At 33.1% G+C, this 12,959-nt stretch overlaps 1 protein-coding gene across 2 annotated transcripts; it reads left to right on the plus strand.

Moving 5' to 3' along the window:
* Positions 1-12,660, plus strand: LOC18594632. Of its 2 annotated transcripts, none has more exons than XM_018125110.1 (9): positions 1-1,032; positions 2,025-2,154; positions 3,505-3,989; positions 4,410-4,490; positions 4,647-4,751; positions 5,304-5,417; positions 6,185-6,268; positions 7,285-7,356; positions 11,923-12,660. In XM_018125110.1, exons 1-9 carry the CDS (start codon positions 712-714, stop codon positions 12,190-12,192), a joined length of 1,662 nt encoding a protein of 553 aa, XP_017980599.1. In that variant the 5' UTR covers positions 1-711; the 3' UTR covers positions 12,193-12,660. The 2 variants fall into 2 exon arrangements, with proteins under 2 accessions (XP_017980599.1, XP_017980598.1); XM_018125109.1 differs by having other exon boundaries at positions 2-1,032; positions 5,301-5,417.

The following is a 12,959-nucleotide window of genomic DNA, read 5'->3' on the forward strand; positions in this document are numbered from 1 at the left end:
ATTAATAAAATATGTGACTCCAAACTTGGCTTTGTCTAATGTCTCTGGCTTTCCAAGTTCGGTCAGTAAGAGAAGTAAGCTCACTCTCTCTTTTTGTCTTTAGAATAACTTTTTCAAACTTTCTTCAACTCAGTCATCTTTTTCACGAGTACTCGCTCAAAAAACCTAATAATTACTAATTAAAAAAAAAACCCAAGAAAAGCTGTTTAGATTATTAGGGTTTTGTACTACCATTCCAAAAAAAAACCCAAAATTTTCAAACCGAAAATTTATCCCTTTTTTAATTTAGCTTTCACTCACCCGACCCAACTCAACTGACCTTATCATCTACTTTGCTTTGCTCTTTAGTCCTTTGGGTTTAGTTTCAGATTTTCAGAGTCAAAAAAGGGGAAAAATTGGCTGCCATCTTTTTTTTGGCTTTTTTTTTTGGTTGGGTTTTAAACCTTTTTGGAAGCTTACATGTGAAGCAACATTTTAGCGTTGAACGAACCCAGCGTGATCGAATTTACTCTCTTAACTGCAATGCCTCAAATGGGTATTTTTTATTTTTCATAAATAAGCAAATGGGTATTTATTTTTTTCGATAAATGAGCAAATGGCATGTTTTAGTTCCTGTAAGCTTCAATTCTTGAAATGGGTATTTTTCTTTTCTCCATTTTCTTAGCGAAAAAAATTGATCTTTTTTGAGCTGGATCCAAGGCTAAAAGGGTGATGGAGGATATAGGGCTTGTTAAGCAAGGTTGGAAATGGTTACAATCTCAGAAACATGTTTATTCCAAGGCGAAAACGGCGGTTGGTTGTTGTAGGGATAAAATGGGGTTGTTAATTGAGAGGCATTGGCCTATGGTTTGTAGTGGATGTGCTAAATTCTGGAAGTTTTCGAGGTTGCTTTTGGTTTATTGGAAAGATTGTATGGTGAGAGGGTTTCAGTCATGTATCAGATTGGGTTCAGCTTCGTTGCTTGTTATAATGTGGAGTTGTTTCCTTAGCTTGACTTCCATGTCCTGCTTGCTTTATGTACTTCTAAGTATGGTAGGTCTTGTTTCGTGTTCTTATTAAAATCTGTTTGGCTTGTTTTTATATTTTGATTATGTGAGTTGTTGGACAATTTTCATGCTCATTGTAGATTTTATATGGCTTTGATTAGGCAGATGGACTTGGTAAATTTGGTTGGAATGAACTAAAACAAAGTTGGGATGATTGATTGCTTCGATTATATATTTGTCAACCTTGTGATAGCTTTGAAATTGTCTTCGAGAAGAAAAATGAATTGGGATATCTTTGGAAAAATTTCCTGGCTTGATTGATCGAGTTGGAGTTTCGAAAATGAGAATGAATTTAATAACTTTGTTTCTCAGTTAATGCACTAGAGTCTAGACCGTGGCCTTTGGGCAAGAATATTTGCTTTTAGCTAAAAGTTTTAATTTTAGAAAGCTTATGGTTGTGCTGAATGGTGACTGTTGATTGGAGATCATATCTTGAAGTTCTTGTTGTAGATGTCAAAATGCTTTTTCTTGATGATATTGTTGATTCAAAAGATCCTTCGGCATCATGCTTATGCTGTTGTCAAGGAATTGCTGCCCTTGGTTTTTTGCCTTAATCTCCGTATGTAAACTGTCTGCATACAAATTTGAGTGTTAGCGTCATTGAAGTTTTTCCGAACACTTAGTCTTGAATGAGCCATATCTGCACTACATCTCCCACGATTGTGATGTCAAAGGTTTAAATTTTGTCTTTTTCTAACTTATAATATATCTGTCTGATAGCATTTGCTCTCTACTGATGACTGTGGACATGAGATTAGAGGAGCAAAAGTTTCTAAGGGGTGTCAACGGTGGATTTGTTTATTTAGTTAAACAAAACTTAGTGAGGTTTTGTTTTACTGGGAGTTTTGGTGGATTTTGACTTTCTTAAACTAGCTTAAGGGTATGTTAGTTTTACTGAGTGGAATCAATTCTATTAACTTATAATTTGCAACTAGAAATTTGAGAATGATAATGACAATCTGGTCTCATATGTTTCAGGGAGCTGCTGGAGCTGCAGTTCAGTACTTAGGTTACACTCCTGGACTCTTTCTTGTAGGACTCTTTGGCATTTTGATATTATGGATGTATGCTAACTTTTGGATAACGGGAACATTGTTTATAGTTGGAGGTACAGTTTGATTCTTGCCCTCTGACTATGAATTTTTCTTGTCAGTAACATTATGTTTGTGCTTTTTGTTTATTTCATGTTCTATCTGTAATGACACATCAGATAGGTCTATCAATGTTGTTGATTACACACATGACCTGTCATACATTTTCTGTTTGAGAAACAGTTGCAGAAACCAATGATGAGAAAGTTTATTTTTAAAAAATTATCTACCTTATTCTGTGTTAAAATTGATTATGGCTGTATTTTTCGAGTTTGTACATATTCATATTTACTAGAAAATCTATAGGAAGATGTAAGGAAAGCACATATAAAATAGTTTGTTTTTGTCAATTGGTCTGGTTGTTTATGAAGTAAAGCTTGTCATGTTGGCTTTGGCAATGGAAACTGAAATGAAAAGTGTCAGATTGTGACAAGAGGAGTAAGACCAAGAAATTATGAAAGGAGTTTTGTCTCTTAATCTCTAACTGACACATTAAATTATGTTATAAGCTATGCAGCACTTCGTAGGCTCTCATGCTCCCTGCTTAAGAATGCAGAGAATTTGCATGCCTAGCAAGTGCAAACACAATTGATTGTGGGATTAATTCTATCAGACATAATAGGATTCTACATGATTAGGAGCAGACCCAAAAGGAAAAAAATGTGGAATCCTTTGACAGTATTTGTTTTTAATGTTATTAATTGTTTCAAATATAAAGGTTCTGTTTTTTTGGTTAAATTATTAGCATCATCTTTAGGCTGAGTTCAATCTATCTGTAGTTATTTCCCTCAATACCAGTGCTTGACTAGTCGTGTCACTGTCCTATCAAATGCCTTGTCCAAACTGAGTGCCGGCAATCAGTACGCTAACCTTTGGTGATTGATTGAAATGACTTTGATGTTATCAAGTTTTATCATGCCTTTAATTATTTACTTCAGCCACTACCAGCCAAACAATTAACCTTCTGGAATATGAAGTTCCATGATAAATGATTTTGAGGAATTTCCATGACTTTTTATTTGAAAATTTGAGTGATCAACCAAAGCCCTTATCCAGCTTTTACTATATGTGAAGAAGTGTTACTTTATAAAAGTCCTCTGCATCATCTGAAACCTGGCTAGCATGTGAATTTACTCTCTAAACTTGTGCATGTTTCCTCTTTGTTGTCAATGTTGCATTATTAATTTGTTTGCCATGATAAACAAGGTATGAATTATATCTAATTTTGGATGGAAGATTTTTTTCTCTGAAACTTGTTTGATGGACTTAAATGTGTTTGCATTTCATCTTTTTTAACTATTCTGTATGTGTGTTTTTCTTCTTCTTTTTTTATTTTGAGGTCTCCATGTTGTTATCTCTCTCTGCAGGTTATTTGTTCTCCTTAAGTCATGCACGGTTGATAGTCTTGATAGCGACTACATACTCTGTTTATTGTGTCAAAGTTCGTGTTGGGTGGCTTGGTGTTTTTCTATCAATAAACCTTGCATTTTTCTCGAATGATGTATTGAATTATTTGCTCCAATGTATTGATAATGCGAGTGAAAACACACATTACGAAGAGCAGAAGGAATCCAAACCAGTTATGGAAGATGATTTATCTGGAGAATGTGATTACTCCATTCCCACTGATGAACCTGAGAAGGTGCAGTCATGCAAGTCATCCAGTAAATATTCTACTACGTCAGTTATTAGCCAAAAAGAGTTTTCTGCTAAAAGGGTGGTCAAAGAAGAAACGAGTTCGGCTGATGAAATGAAAAGAATATTGAATAGCACAGATCATTATGAAGCATTGGGGTTTCCTCGTCACATAAAAATTGACACTGCGCTCTTGAAAAAGGAATATCGAAAGAAGGTAGATGCTATCCTGAAGGAAGGCATAATCATTTTTTTGCCTAAACATCTAACTTAGTCACTGGTTTTTGTTTCTGTAAAAGTGTAACTAGACCTTAGGAAGATTTCTCCATTTCTATTAAAGTGATATTGGGCCATGTTTCATTATTTTAGCCTTTGTTTCTTATAGATTATTTCCTTAATTCATAATTAAGGAAAGGGAAAAGATTTTAGGATTTGTGTAAAGGTAATGGATGGATTGGAGTTCAAGAGAAACATGGTAGGTGAGATAATGTTTTAGGATGCAAGGGAAGATAGCCTTCTTTCATATTCTTTTTCATAAGTTCCCTTCATTTAGCCATCTTTTGTTTTCCACTCTTTTTTTTTTTTGGCACATCAACTAATTTGTTGACTTATTTTCTCTCAATTCTTCTTTCAACAGGCCATGCTTGTACATCCTGATAAAAATATGGGAAGTCCTTTAGCAAGTGAATCATTTAAGAAAATTCAGTGTGCATATGAGGTGAGCAACTGTTTTCTTATTGCCATTTACTCCTAATATAATTTTTATTTTGAGTTCCTATTTTAGGTATATCTGAAATGAAAGTTGAACAATGTCAACGACTCGAGAACATTTTGGCTTTGTCTTTATGCAGCTTGAATTGGCATGGATTTGTAGGTTCTTTCTGATTCAATGAAAAAGAGGGACTATGACGAGCAATTGAAGAAGGAAGAATCCAGAACTAGGAGTGTCTGTCAAAAGTCTCATAGCTCTTCACGGCAGGTAGTTTTGATTTCCATAGCTCCTTTTTGTTTTGCTGGCATTATTATTTCTTTAGAGTGTGTTCTTGTAGTTCTTTTTTTGATGGAATTTATAGTAAACAGGCATGAAATGCAAAATTACTTTTGTGTAAGAGAGATAATGTGCAACTCTTAGAATTTGGAAATCTAGATTCAGGGTTCTCATTACTTGGTTTTGCTTATCTGGGAGTTTCTTACAGATAATATTGTAGAAAGCTCTGGAATTTTAGGCAAATTGGAAAAATTTTCAATCTATTTCTCCAATAACTTTGTCCTCTTGAGTGAAGATCAATTTGAGTTATGGTGTTGAGATTTCCTGATCTCACTATTGGCTAATGAGGGTAAGGTTTGTCCAACATGACTGCAATATTTGCCTCTGGCAATCAATTTTCAGTCATTTATGGTCTTATGGTTAGTGGCTGCATGTGCAAACTTTTTTTTTTCGTGCTGATTCATGTGATTTTGAGTCAGTTCATTCATGCGGAGTGATAATATGAAAAAATAATATCTTTCAACCGTTTTCTCCTTTCAGCAGGCTAGTCCAGATAATTGCTCTGAAGAATCAAGGCGTATCCAGTGCACTAAGTGTGGTAATTCACATATATGGGTGTGCACAAATAGGAACAAGGCCAAGGCGAGATGGTGTCAGGTCAGGCTTCGTTTCTTTCTGTTTGAAAAAAATTCAATGTAATAAAAGGTCTAGCATTTTACATTTATTATAAAATGAGGCTTAACCATGAAATGTTGAGGCATAAGCCTTTTGAAGTGAAGAGTTTAATTGAAATTATAATAACTATTTCAATGAATTTAAACTTTAAAAAGCTAGAAAAGAATGATAAAATAGATGTGCAATATCTTTAACATAAATATTACTAACTAATGATATTTTAATGTGTTATTTCCCTTTTCTTTTTTGGGTCAAAGTATTGACGTGTTGATGGCTTGAAATGCGATTACACAAGTGGATGCATAAAAGGAAAAAGATGCCTGTCCATGGTGGGTCACCAATTATTCTATCATTAAGAAAATGATGTGAAACTGTTCAATCTAATGCTTGCAGCTCAAAACGCAAAAGCTACTTGTAAAAAAAAAAAAAAAAAAAAAAAAGTAATAATGGCTGCAAACCTCTTAAGAAAATTGAAAATGTCAAAGCAAACAAATAGAGTGAGGAGAAATTCTTCCAAGTTGTGCCTAAGGCGATTTTATGATTCCTCATCCTAGAGTGTCTCTCAAGGCAGGATTCAATAATGCTTTTTAAAGCACTAGTCAATGTTTGTTCTCGTGCACACACACACACACACACACACTTGCATGCTGGTGTGAGCATACACACAGACATGCACACATTTACAAACTCAAAGAATTCATTTGCCCTAAATGCATTTCATAAATTTCTTATATTAGCTCTGACTACAGGATTGCTGTCAATATCATCAAGCCAAGGATGGAGATGGATGGGTTGAGTACAAAGGTTCATTGGTGTTTGATAGGCCTCAAAAGGTAGGTTACTTCTGACAAAAAGGTTCAGTCCATTTGATTTACAGCATTGATTGTTTCAACTGATATTGGTATGACCATCAAGTTGTGAGTGTCTTTTGTCAACAGTTTTTTATTATCAAATTAGCAATTTGCTTAGTCATATTGTTCTTGCTGTGGTGTGTGAAGTTAAAAACAGGAAATAATGTTTATCAGATGCAAAACTTAAGATTGGAGCTGGAACAAGATAGTAGATTTGAGTTTTAAATCTCTAATGTTTTATTTTGGAATAAGAAAGGTGCTTACAATTGATCTAAAGGATTATTTGGATGAAGGTTATGAGAGCACTCTTATTCTAGCCTTTCATTACAAATAAACCCATCTAATCATAGCCATGTTAATAGTCACAACTCACATGCTAGTTAAATGGCTACTTCATTAATGGAAGACTACTGAAAATGGCATGTTGATTCTTTGTAAAGAAGCAACTCGACTTATTAGTTTCTGAGTTGCTCTTAACCGAAGCACTTCGTGCACTTGGGTATTTGCAACTTTATCAGCAATATGGAAAGCAAAACACTTATCAAATTAGATGATATTGCGGGAGAATAGTGATGTCTTGCAACTATTTTATTTATTCTTGTGTATGAAAACAAAGCAGTGTTGTTCATGAAAATCTATAAGAATTTAAAACAAAATGCGAGGAAAAACAGAAAAGAGATGATATTTGAAAATTTTTGGGAGGATATTGGTTTTCCAGGGCCTTTTTCATAAGTACTTTATATGCAATAACAAAAAATTATGAAGATGTACAGGAGGCTAAAATACCATTTAAAGGATGTAAGCCTTGGATAGCATCTTTTCTCCCTTTTCATGCAGTTTGCTTGATTATATGTGTGATTTAGTTATTCAAGTAAACATCTGCTATTGTTCTTTGTCTGCTTATCAGAAATTTTAGTCCCCTTCTTTCAATTTTATGCTGTTTAAAAGGCTTAAGTATTTATTACACTTAGCAGTTTGGTACTGTACCTGTTTTTTAGGTGGAAATACCACGTGCTTTTGTTTGTGCTGAGAGCAAGATCTTTGATGTTTCAGAATGGGCTATTTGCCAGGTCAGTGGTTCATGTTTTGTGCACACATGCATGTACATGTATTTGTTTGAGTGTGTGTGTGTGTGTTAGCTTTATTGGTTAATTTCATCGTAGGAATAAGTGACAGAAACAAATAAGAAGATAAAACAGAATCTTAAATACTCAAATTAAAAGCAATAGGGTGTTCATTATTTGAAAAACAAAGTACAATTGATTTGATGTTCTTGTAAAAGTCTTGGTTCAGTTTGAGTTTGATATCCAAATCAACATAATTATTTTGTTAATTTGGCTATCCTTTGTTCCTAATGATTTGACAAAGTTTTAAATCGGCTTCCTGCCTTTCTTTTATGAATCTTACCTAGAAAAATTGTCTTGAATAGAGTATAATGACAAAAATAGATCCATGTAGCTGACCTTATAGAGTTGGAAATGGCTTTCTTTTCTTGTTATCATTGTTGTTCAGTTTCCTTTGGTCTAAAGACCAAATCAAACCAAAGGTGTAAGCCACAAATGCTCTGTATATGGTAAGTACAAGCATAATCATATGTGTGTTTCATTTGAATTATCTAGTTTTTTGCTGTAAAAAAACATTTTTACACTTATATTGGATATTTTACGTAAAAAATATATAAAAAAACATTTTTTATTGCTGGGTTCTACTGTACCCGTGTTCTAATTTATTAGAAATTGCCATGTTGTTGTGTCCGTATCATGTCGTACATGTATTGCTTGTCTGTGTCTGTGCTTCATGGTAATGCACCAACTACTGGATGAGATCCAAGAGAAGATTACCAGAACCCTTTTAGTTTGTATGAACAGAACTCTTACTCCACATAATTATAAAAAATATACACTTTCTTTATGACACTAAGAATCCTTGTCATATCTCTTAAGCAAAGAGCCTGTTTGGTCTGGTTTTTTTCTAGTTTAAAAGCTATTATGAAGCTCTTGTGAAAAATAATAGCTTTTAAAAATAAGCTAAAGTTGATTGGTAAATTTCTTTTTATAAGTTCTTTTTTATAAGTTATAATTTTGGTTAAAATTATCATAAAAGGTATTTCCTTTTTCGAGAGGGTAATATTGTAATTATATTTAACAGATAAGGATATTTTTGAAACAAAAATAAAAATTCTCTTGCATTTTTAAAAGAAGAGAAGAAAAATCTCCTCACAGGAGCTTTTCCAAAAGCTCTGTTTTTGAAAATTTTATTTTTTTAAAAAAAAGCTACTTTTTTTTTTAAGAGCTTTTCAAAATTTATGTTTGACTTGGCTTTTGCTTTTAAGAGGTAGATAAGTTGAAAAAAAGTCAGGCCAAACAAGCACTAAATCTCTTTTGCACACTTATTTCCCTACTAATTTAGGTTGTTGAGGGACAGATGGATTTAAAGTGGGGGCAACTGTCCCCACTCAAATTCTGCATATAAAATATTAGTATGAAAGTTGAAAAATGTTGAGGGGAATCCTTTCTTGCCTCTATTCTATTGGAGAAATGTAGATAAGTCAACCATAAATTGCATGAATTATGAAGTGTGTAAGTCAACCATACATGTCAAATTTCTTTGAAGAAAGAAAAGAAGTTAGGTTAATCAAAATTTAAAACCATTTGAGGATCAGGAATTTGGAAAGCAGAATTTGGTTGTGCAGGGTTTTGAAATTCCAAAATTCCAATTACACCATTTGTGTAAATATTGAGGGATATAAACGAGTTAATCTAACAATCTAAAATCAGGGACTGAAAATAATGGCTAAACAGATTTTTTTTTTTTACAATTTCTTCTGTTTGTTGAAAGCACACTCTCTAAAGTCTGAACTAGATAACTTTTCTCACTCAACCATTCTGCTATTAATTCTTGTGATGGTGAAAAGCATCAGCTTTTACTAGGTCATGCCACATCCCCACCCCCCTTCCTCTCTCCAATTCTTCCTTTCTTTTTCTTGTTCTTTTGTTCTTGTTCCTCTCTGATTGTTATTTTTCTTTTAACATGAGATAAAAATTTTGATTTACTAATAGAAATGGCAAATGAATTTTTTTAATCTCAAGAAACATAAAAATTTTACTCTCAACCAAATAAAATTATTATTGTTACTTACATTCAAATGTGTAACTTCCAATTACAGATTAAAGCAAAAATGATAAAATGAAGTGAAATAAATGAAAGAAGATATGAAAATTGGAAGATGTGAAATTTTGTTGAAACTTTTTGGTTTCTTACAGAAGAATCAATATGGATGGTAAAAAAAAAAAAAAGGTGGAAATCCCTTCTTATTTATGGAGGAATAAAGATAAAATTATTTGATTTTCATTTAAAAATCAAATTTGTATCTTTATCACTGGACTCCATTTGAATTTCCATACTTTCTATTAGATATCCCTTTTTATCAGATATAATCATTTGAACTTTATTTATTTATTTTTTGAGATAATGACCAGAGAAAATTATTTTAAATTACTTTTTTAATTTTTTAAGCCAAATTTTGAAATGGCTCAAAATGTTATGTTTGGACTTGATTTACCATATTTAAATAGTCCAAACCCATACTCACTTAATTGGTCTTAACACCAAAATTACATTTGTCATAAGCATTTATATAATTACCCATAAATAAATTTTGTTGTGAAAATGATGTTAACTTTCTCACTGTCTTCTTGGATGTTTCCCGCCTCTGAGTTGCTGTTGCTGACAAAGAACTAATTAAGGTGGTTTTTCATGTTTTTCTTTTATCCTTTTATTATCCAGTCTTCCCTGCCACTTCAGATCTAGCCAACTCCTGATTCCTAGAGGCTAGAAAAATAGCTGTTAGATCTCATAGCACGTCTTTGAGGAGGGATGTGATATGAAATGAAGGATTTCAGCTTAGCAATGTACTTAGAAATTGAAGAGGAATCCTATCAAAAAAAAAAAGAAAACCCCAAAGAAATAAAGAAATAAATAATTGAAGAGGTATACTGGTACACACAATAGTATTGCAGGTAGTGATCTTGTAATGTTTTTATGTGTAAGTTGGGGTTTTCTTTGCTTGGAAGATTGGCTTAACTTTCTAATGGTGTGTAGGCTCTTTCTAGTGAGTGGTTTCTGATTTTTACTTAGGTGAATTTCACAGACAAATTTCCTCTTTCAAGGACAATGTCCAATGTCCCACGTATCTAGAAATTTATTTTGGACACTTGACACTACACAGGAAATTTTTAAATTTTTAAAATTTTAAATTACTTCATTTTGTAATTCTAGAATTTCAATTGCATCATTTTCAGATGATGTGTTGTTAAACTTCATAGTCTTGTAATACCCTATAGAAGCCTATATTTTCAATTATTATATGAAGAAGAAAACCTTCTTACTGGCAATATTACAGTGTTTGGAATGTTTTGTGATCAAACTGGTCAAAGGTATTTTCTTATTTTTATGAAATTTAATATTATTTAATAAATCCGATCAGATTGACCGCATTGAACAAAAAGCTTCCGTTTGCCCCTGTCAAGGGATATCCGTATAGTTTTGAAATGCAAGGGAAAAATATCGTATTTGATTTGATCTCGAAGTCGAGGGGAACCTTATTTTCTAACCAAAAATTATTTACCCTCTGCTTTTTCACTTTAGGGAGCTTCCCTTGAGATAAGACATGTTCAAGCTGCACTTTTGGTATCGCTTATTACAGTTTTAAGGGTTGTGTAAAAGAGAGACAGATTGTTGTCAATATCCAAAGTGAACCTAATTGAATGCACTTCTACTAGTTTCTGTCCAATGATCCATTCCAATAATTTGAAAAGAGAATGCTTCCCTGCTTGGTTGATGACTCATCTGGTTCTGAATCCTATCTTCCTCTTTAAAAGGAATTCTGAAGACCAGGTGGGTTTTGAAATTTAACTTTTAAAACAATTAAAAAAACCTTTTTTTTATCCCGTAAAAATCTTCTTAAAATTTTGTGATTGTTGGATTGCAAGCTTTCATCTGTTGGATTCAGAGCACCTTAATGGGTATGATGTTGCTTACTTTTAAGTTTTAAATATTATTATCATAAATAACTATATTTTTTTGGCCAAAAAAATAAATATCTATATTTTTAGCAATTTTACTTATTCATTATGAATTAAAAAATGACAAATTAAGTTGAGCTCATTTTCATGAAACTCTAAATGCTATGTAATTGGTAATCAGTACCATACAACCATGATTTATCAAGTAGTACTCAAATGATTTGGCAGCCTACCACAATTAGCACTTGGAAGCTGATTAATCCTGGTGATAGTGATGTATTTTCTAGCGCTAACTTTACAGATTTTGTATTGCATACTTCATTTTCTATTACTAACTTTACAAATTTTGTATTGTATTGATGCATTTTCTAGTGCTAACTTTGCAGATTTTGTATTGCATACTTCATTTTCTATTACTAACTTTACAAATTTTGTATTGTATTGATGCATTTTCTAGTGCTAACTTTACAGATTTTGTATTGCATTGATGCATTTTCTAGTGCTAACTTTTCAGATTTTGTATTGCATACTTCATTTTCTATCGCTAACTTTACAGATTTTGTATTGCATACTTCTACACGGTAATTTACTGCCTGAAAATGATTCTTGTAGGGAATGGCATGTCGGCCAAACACCCATCGACCTAGCTTCCATGTAAACATGGTTGGATTGGAGAAGACACAAAGATCGAACTCAAGCAGATTTCCTTGGGATTTGGATGCTGAAATGATTGATGAAGATGAAGAAGAATTCGAGTTATGGCTTCAGCAGGCCTTGGCCTCTGGCCTCTTTTGTGAAACCTCTAAACGCAGAAAGAGCTGGAGTCCATTTAAATTGCCTCAGAAGAAAAGTAAAAAGCAATGGAGAAGATCTTCCACCTGAATTCTTGATGAAAGGCATCTGTGAAGAGTTTCTGCTTTCCAACCAAAGAGAAGAATGATCATTCTTCAACAAAGGGGGAGACAGCGTATGAGGGGGGAAGCAAAAGAAAATGAAGAGGAAAGGCAAGGAGGGGAAAGCTTTAAAAAAAAAATGAAAAAGAAAAGATGGGGTTCTGGTACGGGATATTGTCACCGAAGAGCAGAGATGCATACATCTCATCAAATTTTTTTCAAGATGAAAGCAAGGAAAAGAAAGTGAGGAGATACATGGATGACTTTGTCTTTTCTGGCAATAGATCGAGGCTGCTTCTGGTACAAATCAGTTTCTCTTAAAGCTCCTTTTCCGGGCATTTTTCATTTCGAAATCAGGGATCAAAATTGATCTCATTGTATATTTGTCCCAATGTCGGAAACATTCTACTGCTATGTAGTTGTAATGAAATTAATCTCTTCTTTTCGGTTCCCTGTTTCTTCTCACTCTTTTTTTTGTGGTCTAGTAAATTTCTGGTGTAGTGCAGCAGTTACTATTCACTCAACCCAGGATGGTATGATCCTTGAACCAGCAAAAAGAAAAGAGTTAAAATAGTGAAGTATCCAGTTTATGATGAACTAGGTACTCTTATTTGGAATATATAAATGCAGTTGAAGTTTGGTTCAGAGGGGATTTATCACTAGTCAAACTTTGCAGTTTGCAGTATACCCTGGAAATACCATAATGTGCTTTTATTACGAATAAATGAGATTGTTTAGGGGATGATTGAAAGCTAA

This window comes from Theobroma cacao, chromosome 7 (assembly GCF_000208745.1).
Source record: "Theobroma cacao cultivar B97-61/B2 chromosome 7, Criollo_cocoa_genome_V2, whole genome shotgun sequence".
Taxonomy (NCBI): Eukaryota; Viridiplantae; Streptophyta; class Magnoliopsida; order Malvales; family Malvaceae; genus Theobroma; species Theobroma cacao.